This window comes from Dendrobates tinctorius, unplaced genomic scaffold (assembly GCF_039654945.1).
Source record: "Dendrobates tinctorius isolate UK_male_01 unplaced genomic scaffold, ASM3965494v1 ptg000120l, whole genome shotgun sequence".
Classification (NCBI taxonomy): domain Eukaryota; kingdom Metazoa; phylum Chordata; class Amphibia; order Anura; family Dendrobatidae; genus Dendrobates; species Dendrobates tinctorius.
This window is the reverse complement of record NW_027361788.1, coordinates 24,630,773-24,644,841: the sequence shown is the minus strand read 5'-3', so window position 1 is coordinate 24,644,841 and position 14,069 is coordinate 24,630,773. Positions and strand designations below refer to the sequence as shown.

Sequence of the window (14,069 nt, the reverse complement as noted above, 5' to 3'; positions counted from 1 at the left end):
GAGAATGGGGGGCTGAAGCACTGGGACATTTACCAACACTGAGAATGTGCCCTGCAGGACTGGGACCTTCACTGATTCTGAGAATGTGCCCTGCAGGACTGGGACAATCACTGATTCTGAGAATGGGGGCTGCAGGCCTTGGACCGTCACCGACACTGAGAATATGCCTTGCAGGACTGGGACCCTCACTGATTCTGAGAATGTGGGCTGCAAAACTGGGACCCTCGCTTATTCTGAGAATGGGGCTACAGAACTGGGACCCTCACTGATACTGAGAATGGGGGCTGCAGGACTGGGACCCACACTGACACTGAGATCGGGGGCTGCAAAGCTGGAACCCCCAGTGATTCTGGGAATAAGAGCAGCAGGACTGGGACCCTCACTGACACTAAGAAAGGGGGCTGCAGGACTGGGAGCCTCACCAACCCTGAGAAATAGGGGCAGCAGGACTGAGACTCCCCCAGTGATTCTGTGAATGGGAGCAGCAGGACTGGGACCCTCACGGATCCTGAGAAAATGGGGGTGAAGGACTAGGACCCCAATGATTCTGAGAATGAAGGGGCTGCAGCTCTTGTCAGCATTGTGTTCCTTTTAATACTCAGTATTCCCTGGCCTCTTGATATGCAGACAACTGTAGCACATCCATATGAAAGTGCACAGTACAATGCAGCAGTTTCCTGCACCGCAGCACTCACCGCCACCCGGCTCTGAATGGAAGGGGGACATTGTGTTCAATCAGTTCTGCAGCCCCTTCATTCTCAAGTTTGGTGTGATGGTACACAAGGTTGAACCACAAATGAATGTAAAGTGATGGCACATCCTAGTGATTTGCCTCCATATTAACATGAGATTAGCCCTTTAGGACTATTTCTACCCTCAGTATTTATGCCATATCCATGGGATCCCAATTCCCTAATTCAAGCCATTTTCACCACAGAATTGGATGAAGGGGTGCTGCCACAAATACGGTTCACCTAGCAATTTCTATGGAGAAAGTGGCTATTTGGTTACGGTGATCCTTTGCGTACGCCATAATGCAAATAACCGTGGTAAATGTCAGTTACCCCTGAAGTAATTTTTAGGATTTCTATGCTAAGTTCTCTGTACTATATTTTATAGCAATCTATTTTGCAGTGTGCAGGTGGATTCTCTGTTACCGGCGTTCACTCCAGTAAGCTTTTTGGGGAGGATGTGCTGAGATTTGTACGCACGCACCCCCTCATGTATACCTCAGTGTATCCTGTCAACCGGAGGCCCCTCCTATTACTCTCGGACGCTTCTTATACATACACCAGTATTGCTGTAGACACTGTTCCTGCTGCTGATGGGGAATACACCGTTCTGTTTTTGGGCACAGGTACGTAGCATCACATGATATATACCATACATTATTATTGATGATGTCACAGATGACCTTAGTGTCGCTCACCATCTACCTCCTGTCTCCTACTATCTACAGATCGTGGTACAGTGCAGAAGGTGATGATTCTGCCTAAGGGTCCTGAGGAGACAGAAGGTATCACGCTAGAAGAAGTGGAAGTTTTTCGAGTAAGACCTATATTTATTATGGGACTTCTATACACAGTCGAAATGTGATAGCGGTTGGGAAAGTAACCTCTAAAGTGGAGTTCTCCTGTAACACCCAAGCAAAGAAAGTTTCCTGCAACTTTCAATTGCAAATGTGAAGGTCCATCTTTAGTTATCTGCACAGCAAATCTTTGTAATTTACTTTAATTTCTGTTTTTCGTAAATTTCCCATAATTGACACATGATAAGTGTTTGATTGCTGGGGGTCTGTTAGGACCACGATCACTACAGCGGCTTTCTTGTGCATCCCCAGTGAAAAGGAGTGTACATATCTAACCTCCGCTTCATTTTCTGGCCACAGGAATGATGGAAATAGTCAAGCGCTGTATTACGCCTCCATCAGCCCCAAGGACAGAGCATGGAGCGGGGAAAAGCCTTTGTCCTTATCTGATCTGTATATACAGCATATGCACTATTAGGCTAAGTGCACACGTTGCAGAAAATTTCTGCTCAAAAACCTGAATCCCTTCCCAGAAACCGCACCTATTTTTTTTTGCGCGGTTATGATGCGTTTTTGATGCGTTTTTTTCCGCAGCGGTTTCTAAAAGCATGGGAGAAAGCCTAAACCGCGGAAAAAGCCGCAAAATTAATGTGCATGCTGCGTTTTTTACCGCGATGCGGTTTTTTCGTGGTAAAAAAACGCATCAATGTGCACAAAAAGTGCAAAATGCATAGAAATGACTGTGCAGCTTATTTTTAACGGTTTTATAGCGGTTTTATAGTGAAAACCGCGGTAAAAACCGCTAAAAAAAACGCTGTGTGTGAACACAGCCTTAGGTGTAATGTGCTGTATACATATTGCTGAAGAGCTGTGACCACATCATCTGCAGCCATAATAGCCGGGACTAAAAAGAACTCCAATCCCAGCCGTTACACTTAGATGCAGAGGTCACTATTCCGCTACAACATCCAAGTGGTTAGATGGGGCCATGTAATTACCACCAGTGCTGACAGGAAAGTACACAGCAGCTGATGTGCCTGTATGTCACTCCCCTGCATCGGTCACTGCCTGCAGGAGCTGTCTATGATTATGATCAGCCCTGACTTTTTGACTCCTAAATATTTGATGTTCTGAACCCATTGTCTTTCTGTTATCTTGTACAATTTATCTCAATGGGCATTTGTCAGTAATGTTAATGCTGTTATATTGCTCCACACAGGTGCCGTCTCCCATTAAAAATATCAAAATTTCTTCTAAGAGGGTAAGCGTCTTACTTATCATCTTCCTGCTCTCTTACCAGGGAGGTTCATGCTTTATGTTACTGTCTCACACGTAACCTGCGGCCATGCATTGCGTCTGTATCTGACTTGTTTCTGTAGATAATTGGAGAATATCTCATAGTGGATACAGCTTGTGGTGTTTGTATAGCAAGGTTACATGCATCACTTTCATTTCTCTTCCATTGTAGCATCAGTTGTATGTCTCTTCAGATGTGGGAGTGACACAACTCTCTCTCCATCGCTGTGGAGTCTATGGCAAGACGTGCGCGGACTGCTGTCTCTCCAGGGATCCCTACTGTGCTTGGGATGGAAACTCCAATGCTTGTGCACGTTATACCCCAACGCCGGTGAGGTGAGTTACACTGAACACGTCTGATAGGGACATTCTCACAAGTGACAGCATGTGGCTACCACTGCCATTACCTCCACTGGCTGAAGGTCTGTCAGCTCTAGTGAAAGGTGTTTTCCAATCTTAAAAAGTACTGGAACCCGATGCACGTCGCTGCGTGGCATATGTACACCAGCCTCTTCTTCTCTTATAGAGGTGGATACCCCAAAACTACAGCTTCATGATCACTGCACAATTTGGGGCATATCTACTTGCATTGTGCTTTATGGAGGTTTCTAACTAACTCTAAATGTTACAAATTACAGTGAGGTCCATATATATTTGGACAGAGACAACATTTTTCTAATTTTGTTTCTAGACATTACCACAATGAACTTTAAACAAAACAATTCAGATGCAGTTGAAGTTCAGACTTTCAGCTTTCATTTGAGGGTATCCACATTAAAATTGGATGAAGGATTTAGGAGTTTCAGCTCCTTAACATGTGCCACCCTGTTTTTAAAGGGATCAAAAGTAATTGGACAGATTAAATAATTGTAAATAAAATGTTCATTTCTAGTACTTGGTTGAAAACCCTTTGTTGGCAATGACTGCCTGAAGTCTTGAACTCATGGACATCACCAGACGCTGTGTTTCCTCCTTTTTGATGTTCTGCCAGGCCTTCACTGCGGTGGTTTTCAGTTGCTGTTTGTTTGTGGGCCTTTCTGTCTGAAGTTTAGTCTTTAACAAGTGAAACAAAGACTCAATTGGGTTGAGATCAGGTGACTGACTTGGCCATTCAAGAATATTCCACTTCTTTGCTTTAATAAACTCCTTTATGTTTTGGGTCATTGTCCATCTGTAGTATGAAACGACGACCCATCAGTTTTGGCTGCATTTGGCTGGATCTGAGCACACAGTATGGCTCTGAATACCTCAGAATTCATTCGGCTGCTTCTGTCCTGTGTCACATCATCAATAAACACTAGTGACCCAGTGCCACTGGCAGCCATGCATGCCCAAGCCATCACACTGCCTCCGCCGTGTTTTACAGATGATGTGGTATGCTTTGGATCATGAGCTGTACCACGCCTTCGCCATACTTTTCTCTTTCCATCATTCTGGTAGAGTTTGATCTTGGTTTCATCTGTCCAAAGAATGTTCTTCCAGAATTGTGCTGGCTTTTTTAGATGTTTTTTAGCAAAGTCCCAGTCTAGCCTTTTTATTCTTGACGCTTACCAGTGGCTTGCACTGTGCAGTGAACCCTCTGGATTTACTTTCATGCAGTCTTCTCTTTATGGTAGATTTGGATATTGATACGCCTACCTCCTGGAGAGTGTTGTTCACTTGGTTGGCTGTTGTGAAGGGGTTTCTCTTCACCATGGAGACTATTCTGCCATCGTCCACCACTAATGTCTTCCGTGGGCGCCCAGGTCTTTTTGCATTGATGAGTTCACCAGTGCTTTCTTTCTTTCTCAGGATATACCAAACTGTAGATTTTGCCACTCCTAATGTTGTAGCAATTTCTCGGATGGATTTTTTCTGTTTTTGCAGCTTAAGGATGTCTTGTTTCACCTGCATGGAGAGCTCCTTTGACCGCATGTTTCCTTCACAGCAAAACCTTCCAAATGCAAGCACCACACCTCAACTCCAGGCCTTTTATCTGCTTAATTGAGAATGACATAACGAAGGGATTGCCCACACCTGTCCATGAAATAGCCTTGGAGTCAATTGTCCAATTACTTTTGGTCCCTTTAAAAACAGGGTGGCACATGTTAAGGAGCTGAAACTCCTAAACCCTTCATCCAATTTTAATGTGAATACCCTGAAATGAAAGCTGAAAGTCTGAACTTCAACTGCATCTGAATTGTTTTGTTTAAAATTCATTGTGGTAATGTCTAGAACCAAAATTAGAAAAATGTTGTCTCTGTCCAAATATATATGGACCTAACTGTATTTGGGAGTTTTATTGTGACTGGTGCTTCTTATGCCTCATTTCCAAAAAATAATTCTTTGGAAAATATGCACCAAATGAATTAATGCTTGGGCTGTTTGTGCCTCAGAAAATTAAATTTCCATTACTAAATGATAGTAAATTGGTTGTCTTGCGAAGCACAGTGGCACACCACTAAGTCACACCCAATTTTAACAAAAACTAAGGAAAAAAAAAAGTTGCTAAATTTATTCACAAATATGGATTATACAAAATGTCTGCCTTTTTACCACTGGGCTACAGGGAATGATACATTTATGAAATGCACCAAGGAAACCTCACAATTACTGTCAGGCCATTACCATCCCCTTGTTACTTGCAGGCGGAATCGGCGTCAGGATGTGAAACACGGTGACCCCATGAGACAGTGCAGAGGGTACAACATGCAAGGTATGGTCTGAGTTACAGTAAAGCCATTTCCCCAAAGCTGCTTTGCTTTGTGTGTGTTTTTTTGTGTCTAAATGGCTCCATAAAATCTGACTAATGTACTTGGATTACAGTGGATCGAGGGGTCTCTGAGAAAATGCAGATCGGAGTTGAAGGAGGAACTGTATTTCTTCAATGTGACACAAACTCCCCGCTTGAAAGCGTTACATGGTTATTGCAAAGAGACGGGACCCAGCATCGAAAAGAGGTAAGAGGATCAGTACCTTCCAGAAATCATTTTTATTAGTATACATGGGGTGGTAAGAACATGATAGCCTATGAGGATACATGCATTTTTGTACACTTCCAGCCCATGTGAAGACTTTCTCCTTCCCTGTAGCAGAGACTGAACATAAAGGTTACAGCGGCCATTATGGCTCTGGTGTTAGTAATGACCAAACAGGTATTAATTTCTGTAGAAATAGTTCACCTTACACAGAGACAATAGTGTTACAAATTGTCCGTTTTGAATGATGTTCAGCAGCCACCATTTTTGTTAGACCTAAAACATCTACTGCCAATAGGACTCCAAAGGATGACTGGCTGACCCTGCAGCAGCTCCTATACACATCTACTGGGACTATCTGCACAAGTCAGTTTCCATATTAAATGAATATTGCATGTAGTTTCTGTTATTCCTTCTGGAAATATATGAGGAAATTGACAACAGGGAGTTACCATTCAGCAAGTGTCAGCACCAATTGGACAGTGTCAAATGCACAGACAAATGGTAAAACCATGTTGCCAATTTATTATTCCAATTCCCAGAGGAATAAATGATGAATGAATAAATGATGTAGTGAAGTTATGGGATGTATTATCTCTGTGACTACTACCATTGTATCTGCCTGTACACATCAACAGCAGTCAACCATTGGTAGAGGAAAGCCCATGAATACAGCGTACTAATGACAGAGTGCCAGATAGCGTCTCTTTTTGGCTATAATGCAGACAATAATTTGGGATGTTCTGACTGGTCACTAAAATATAGTGTCCTTTAATTAGAACATCATGTTAAAACAGATTCACTTTCACTCCACTTGATTAATTGGTATAACTGGGCCCATTGATTTTAAGATTGTAAAAATAATCACATCTTTGCCATGTCAGTGACTCAGTGACTACCCCCTGAAAAACTGGATTCTGTCATATCTATCGGAAGGGGCCACTGATTTTAGTGAAGGAGACTGTCACGCTGCTGCAATGCAGATAAATGCAAGCTCCACTAGATGGCAATAGAGTGGAGGAAGGACTGCACACAGCAAGGCCAGACCTGCAATGCAGTGGTGAGGCCACCACTAGGTGGCAGCAGAATAGTCATACAAGCCGGGTAGATATAAGACTGTAGCGCAGTACAAATGGAATAAGCAAACACAGAGTCACAAATAAGCCAAATGGGTCAGTACCGGTCAGGAGCAGATATGCCAAAGACACAAGACATAACAACAAGTCAAAACCAGGGAGTCAATACACGAAAGGGAAACACTGAGTCGGGAAGGGAAGAGGGGATAAACAGACACGAGTTCAGTAAACAAGCAGCAGGACAAATCAGGGCAAACGGGGTCAGCTACACACACCGTAGGCAGAAACTATAACTGGCATGGTCTGCAGGACGCAGCAGAGATAAATAGCAAACCTGAGACCACACTGAGGCTGAGAAAGTTAACCACTGGCATGACTAGACCGGAAAAAGGAAAGGACAGGTCTCAAAACCCGGTCTGGATCATGACAGAGCTAGTTATTTTCGGCATTGTTAGCTATTTTGAGGCAGACACAAAAGCAGTCAATCATTTTGTTCCCAAAAAAAAAGGCAGACACAGTCGAAAACGAGATAAGAAAAAAATAAAGTCAGTGGCTCCGTTGAGAAATCCACCTCAATCCCATTTTTCAGGGCTTCAGCCAGAGACACTGATGTGGGGGGGGGGAACCTGGCCTAATCCATCTATATTACCCACACGTCAAACTCTAGCCAGCAGGCCAAATGTAGCCCGCAAGGTGAGTGTATTTGGCTCGTGATGCCAGCATAGCATTTTCAACTGTATTGGCATCCGGGATGCCGATATAGTTAAAAGCAATGATGAAAGAGGAAGCTGTCAGCTGACGTTCCCTCCTCCATCATTCTGCCTCTGCATCTGATGTCTCAGCACAGCAGGCGCAATGACACCACTACAACACACCCTCTGTGCCGAGCAGTGCAGGGGTTCAGAGCGCTCACTGCCGAGACTGAAGCAGCAAGGGAACGAGGAGAGGTATTATATATTTTTTTTTTAAATGCAGGGCCAATATACTGTATGGAAGTCAATGAAGGGTCCATTATACTGTATGGAGGGCTGTATGGGGATCACAGTTGGGGAATCATACTGTCATGGGGTTACCATTCATTGCCGGGGGATGGGGGGGTTACAGTAGGGTCATCATACAATGTGCATGGAGGGTATTATTACTGTTATAGCACCATTTATTCCATGACACCTTACATGTGAAAAGGGGTATACATAACAAAAACGAGTACAGTCATCTTAAACCATAGAAGTCACCGACTGGTAAAGGAGGAGAGAGGACCCTGCCCACGAGGGCGCACAATCTACAAGGGATGGGTGAGGATACAGTAGGTGAGAGTTGAGCTGGTCGTGCAGCGGTTTGGTGAAACGGTGGTTACTGCAAGTTGTAGGTTTGTTTGAAGAGGTAGGTGTTCAGGTTTCTTTTGAAGGTTTCCAGGGTAGGCAAGAGTCTGATATGTTGGGGTAGAGAGTTCCAGAGTAGGGGGAAAGCCCTGGGAAAATCTTGCATGCGATTGTGGGAAGAGGGGAGTCGAGAAGGAGATCTTGTGAGGATCGGAGGTTGCGTGCAGGTAAGTACCGGGAGCCTAGGTCACAGTTGTATGGAAAAGACAGGTTGTGGATGGCTTTGTATGTCATGGTTAGAATTTTGAACTGGAGTCTCTGGGTAATGGGGAGCCAGTGAAGGGACTGACAGAGGGGAGAGGCTGGAGAATAGTGGGGGGGACAGGTGGATTAGTCAGGCAGCATAGATTAGAATAGATTGGAGGGGTGCAAGAGTATTGGGTGGCCAAAAACAGGAAGTTGCAGTAGTCGAGGAGAAAGATGATGAGTGTATGGACTAGGGTTTTTACAGATTCTTGATTAAGTAATGTATGGCTCTAAGGAATATTTTTGAGTTGCAGTCGGCATGAATTGGAAAGGGCTTGGATATGTGGCTTAGAAGAGAGGTCAGAGTCCAGGTTAGCCCAAGGCAGCGAACTTGGGGGACTAAGGGGCGTGAGCAGCCATTTACTTTAATGGATAGGTCTTTTCAGGGGGTTGAGTGAGATGGGGGAAAGATGATGAATTCTGCTTTGTCCATATTAAGTTTTAGAAATCTAGCAGAGAAGGATGAAATAGTGGACAGACATTGTGGGATTCTGGTTAGTCGGGAGGTGATATCTGGTCCAGAGAGGTAGATCTGTGTGTTATCAGCAGAGATTATACTGAAATCTGTGGGACTCTATGAGCTGTCCCAGGCCAAATGTGCAGATGGAGGAGAGCAGGGGTCCTAGAACTGAACCTTGGTGGACACCGACAGATAGGGGGCAAGGTGAGGAGATGGTGTGTGAGTGGGAGACACTGAATGTCCAGCCTGCTAGGTATGACAAGATCCAAGATAGAGCAAAAACTGTAATGCCAAGAGATGATAGAATCTGTAGTAATAAGGAAAGGTACAATGTGGCAAAAACAGAGTTCAGGTCCAGAAGAGGAGGACAGAGTAATGTGACTTGGCTTTGGTGGTTAGTAGGTCATTGGTGACTTTAGGGCAGTTACAGTGGAGTGATGCGGTCGGAAGCCAGATGTTAAGCAGTTGAAGATGGAGCAGGAGCAGAGGTGGGAGGACAGTGCATGGTAGACGTGTTCCAGTAGTTTTAAGGCACAGGGAAGAAGTGATATGGCATGATAGTTAGACACAGAGGATGAGTCAAGGGAGGACTTTTTGAGGATGGGTATGATGGAGGCATGTTTGAAGTATGGGGGGGGGGACTCCAGCTGTTGGTGTCAAATTCAAGAGATGGATTATGGATGGGATGAAGACTGTGGTGAGGTTTGGGTTGCGGTGGGACGGGCTCTGGTGGTGAGATGTGATCGAGAGTAGAGTGGAAAGTTGATCTTCTGTAAGGGTGGAGAAGCTGGTTTTGGAGGAGGGGCTGCGGGAGTTGTAGGGCAAAACTTTCGCTGATATCAATCTTCTTGGAAAAATGAGGAAAAGTCTTCAGCTGTGGAGAGAGGAGGTGCTGGGGGAGCTGTTTAAGGTTGTGAGACAGGGAGGATATGAGAGATGAGAAGTAGGTTTGTTTTGCCACAGTGACTATGGACTTGAAAGTAGTGAGGGACTGTTTGAATGTGATGAAGTGTTCATTGGAGTGGGATCATTTCCATCTCTGCTCAGCAACCCTGGAAGCTCGCCTCAGCTTTTTGGTCAGGCTGGTGTGCCAGGGTTGCCTGTTGATTTTGCGAGCTTTGGTATGTGTGAGAGGGACGACTGATTCGAGAGCTGCAGCTATTGTGGTGTCATATAAAGCGGCATCTGCATTGTGTAGGGAACTTGTGTCTGTAAGGCTAAGTTCACACTTGCGTACCTCCTCCCTGAAGTTCAGCTCACTTCCGCACTTCTTCCGTTTAGGTCCACCTACTTCTGCATGCATCCTGTGTATGTGGAGTGGTCTGTACTCATCTTGGTCACATAATTAAGAGTGAGTCAGATGCAGGCAGAGTAAACAAGGAGGTCAGAATTAACATTGGGGATATAGCAGGGGTTAGTTGAAAAACATATCAAGTGAATGCTAGAGCAGAGGTAGGGAAAATCAGGATTCAGAAAAGCTGAATGACTGTGGAGGAATTCACTGTCGGGTTATCTTACTGTGTCTGGTGGACAGTTTTCTTGGCATCATACATCATTATCTGTATTATTCAAGGTTTTCTTGCATTAACCTAATTCCATCCTATTTTGATCTAAATATATTTAGATTGTACAGGCTTTATTTGCCAAACAATATGCATACTAACATTTAAAGGGAGTCAGTCACCACAGAACGACTGTTCAAACCAAGCCCAGGCGCCTTGGTACACCTTCTCATCGACTTGTTTTCCATTTATCTTTGCTCCCCTTTGACTTCTTAATAGCCAAAGCCCTCACTTAAGGCGGAGGGTAGAATTAGATGGAAACTAAGTAGGTGGGGAGTTGCTCTGAGTGCCTGTGCTTGGTTTGAACACTTCTAGTTTTGTGTAGAGTATCCTTCACACAAACCCACGCCCAGGACAGCTGTGTGGTACAGACCATTGCTGTGATTTGCTGCCGTAATGCTCAATTATCTCTACCGATTCTTTGATTCTTTGTATGTAGAATCAGCAGCACATTGCTTTCAATAATGACTGATTTTGGATCTCATCCCCCTTTTACTGTGTTTACTCACCAGGTTCGTCTTCACGCTATGGAAGGAGGCGCCATTCTACGCTCCGTCCAGATTAATGACGCAGGCCTCTACACATGTCTGGGGACAGAGAACGGCTTCCGACGTTCACGTGGCAAAATAAGACTAAGTGTTCTACCCCGTGAAATGCTGGAAAAACTGACATCAGCCCCTACCATGCTCCCATTACCTGCACAATGCCCACCTACCCGTAACAGGCAAAAATCGAGAACACAAGCAGAGAGGAACTGAAGCTGTCAAAATATGGACAAACCCGCCCAAGAGAGCTGGCTGGCTGCAGCCACAGGACCCACTGTTTCCACACAAGAGACTCCTACCCCTGGGAGATTGTGGGGATATCACCTTCCCAGCTTCCATGCTGGCGTGGGGGAGGATGAGTATTGGCTTGTGTGGGGGTGAAAGGTGTTAGTGGTAGTAAGACATTCCAGAATGATACTTTGTATAGAGAAGTGTGTGAGTGAGTATGTAGTGCGAGTGTGAAGTATTCCTATTTATCACAAACACTGGATGCTAGATTTCTTGTTTGAACCTGTGAGCAGCTGCCATGTTGTGTGCCATCCTCAGCCCAAGTAACTAGGTTTTCTTCCCATGTATCCGATTTCCAGCACAAGAGACTGAGTTGCACAGCGAGCAGCACATTTAACTGGACAGATGCCAGGCATCAATGCCGGCCCACTTGTAACTAGCAATATCAGATTCACAACCTGAAGTAAGAAATTAAATCTATTTTATATCTGTCATTATTGTAGTCTCAGTTTCCCCATGGACTGTAATTCTGCTCATATTTTATTATTATGTTGGCCAGTTTAGTTTTTTTTTTTTTAAGTTTTTGATTAAAGTGTAAAATACGGGGACTGGAGGGGAAATTAAATGTTGTGTTTATAATCCAAGTTACAGAGAATGAGAGTAGTGCTTCTAATGAGCTGCCCAGGCTGGCTGCCGTTACCAAGCACCAGCATGAGGGCTGTAGGAGATACTTACACACGTAGACCCACTCAAGTGAATGGGTCTATGCACATGTCAGTGTGTTTCCACTGACCGTGTGTCTGTGGGAAAAATATGCTGACTAGTGTTGAGCGATACCATCCGATATTGAGAAATATCAGATCGGATTGGATCGGCCGATACCCAAAAAGTATCGGGTATCGCCGATTCCGATACCGGAAGTCCCATTCAAGTCAATGGGACAGAAATATCGGAATTGAAAAAAACCCTTTCCTTACTTGCACATCCTGTGCGTGTCTGTGTGTGCGGGCGGGGTCTGTGCGGACTGCCGGGGGTCTGTGCGGACTGCCGCGGGTCTGTGCAGGCATCGTCCGATGGGACTACAAGTCCCATCGGGCGATGCCTGCTACAATGACAGTGATTGACACATTAGCCAATGATGGGACAGTAGTAGTCCCATCATCCGGCTAATGTGTTGAATGTAAAAAAAAACCAAAAAAAAAACATATATACTACATACATACTACATTCATACATACTACATTCATACAACATACATACTTCATATATACTACATTCATACTACATACATACATTCATACAACATACATACTTCATATATACTACATTCATACTAAATACATACTACATTCATACAACATACATACATAGTACATACTACATACATACAACATGCTACATATATACTACATTCATACAACATGCATACTACATTCATACAACATGCATACTACATTCATACAACATGCATACTACATTCATACAACATACATACATAGTACATACATCATACAAAATACATACTACAGACATACTACATACAATACATTCATACAATACATACATATAGACATACAGTACATATAACATAGAGTACATACTCACCATCACTTGTCACTTTGATCCCCGAAGCCAGTGTCATCTATAAAAAATATGAAAAAAACAAACAAGCCATATACTCCCTGATCCGCAGAAATCCACGAGTGTCCCACGACGATCTCCCGTGGAGAACAGCAGCATCAGCTGATGCGACCGCTCTCTAGGGGCCCCAGGAATCCAATGATGGGAGGTAGGTATCCTTCCGCACTGTATTCCTCCGCCACTGTAAAAAAAGTCCCTAGTCTCACTTTTGGCATTGCTGTGTGAGAAAGTTCCCACGCAGCTTTTGCCATAAAGTGAGACCAGTGAACCATAGTAACCTCTCAGTGATGCAGTGCAGGAGATTGTCGTGGGACACTCGTGGATTTCTGCGGATCAGGGAGTATATTGCTTGTTTCTTTTTTTCATATTTTTTATAGTGAGAGGACACTGGCTTCGGTGAACAAAGTGACAAGTGATGGTGAGTATGTACTCTGTTATATGTACTGTATGTCTATATGTATGTATTATGTCTGTAGCATGAATGTATTGTATGTAGTATGGTTGTTGTATGTCTGTAGTATGTATGTAGTATGTCTGTAGTATGTATGTATGTATGTTGTATGAATGTAGTATATATGTAGTATGTATGTTGTATGAATGTAGTATATATGAAGTATATATGTATGTATGTTGTATGAATGTAGTATATATGAAGTATGTATGTAGTATATATGTAGTATGTACTATGTATGTATGTTGTATCTATGTAGTATGTATGCAGTATTTATGTATGTTGTATGAATGTAGTATGTATGTAGTATGTCTGAATGTAGTATATATGTAGTATGTATGTTGTATATATGTAGTATGTATGTAGTATGTATATATTTTTTTTTTTTTACATTCAACACATTAGCCGGATGATGGGACTACTACTGTCCCATCATTGGCTAATGTGTCAATCACTGTCATTGTAGCAGGCATAGCCCGATGGGACTTGTAGTCCCATCGGACGATGCCGGCAGGCCCGCACAGACCCCCCGCAGCCGGCACGGACCCCCGGCAGGCCCGTACAGACCCCCGGCAGGCCCGCACAGACCGTGCATCATGATGACATCATTTCAGCAGCCAATCACAGCCACAACAGTGGCTCATTGCATTATGGGAACTTCCGATTCCGGTATCCGATATTGTAAAAATATCGGTAC

The 14,069-nt window shown here is 43.9% G+C and overlaps 1 protein-coding gene across 5 annotated transcripts in view; it reads left to right on the top strand.

The window, feature by feature from the left end:
* The window catches only part of LOC141101686 (semaphorin-3F-like), a 147,638-nt gene extending 135,864 nt beyond the window's left edge, over window positions 1-11,774 (top strand). For all 5 annotated transcript variants that reach the window (XM_073590959.1, XM_073590960.1, XM_073590963.1 and 2 more), the window contains 7 exons: window positions 1,135-1,357; window positions 1,460-1,548; window positions 2,748-2,789; window positions 2,997-3,160; window positions 5,452-5,519; window positions 5,630-5,763; window positions 11,020-11,774. In XM_073590959.1, coding sequence (XP_073447060.1) covers window positions 1,135-1,357; window positions 1,460-1,548; window positions 2,748-2,789; window positions 2,997-3,160; window positions 5,452-5,519; window positions 5,630-5,763; window positions 11,020-11,265 — 966 coding nt within the window. In that variant the 3' untranslated portion in view covers window positions 11,266-11,774. The remainder of the gene's footprint in view (window positions 1-1,134; window positions 1,358-1,459; window positions 1,549-2,747; window positions 2,790-2,996; window positions 3,161-5,451; window positions 5,520-5,629; window positions 5,764-11,019) is intronic.
* The last annotated feature ends 2,295 nt before the right edge of the window (window positions 11,775-14,069 follow it).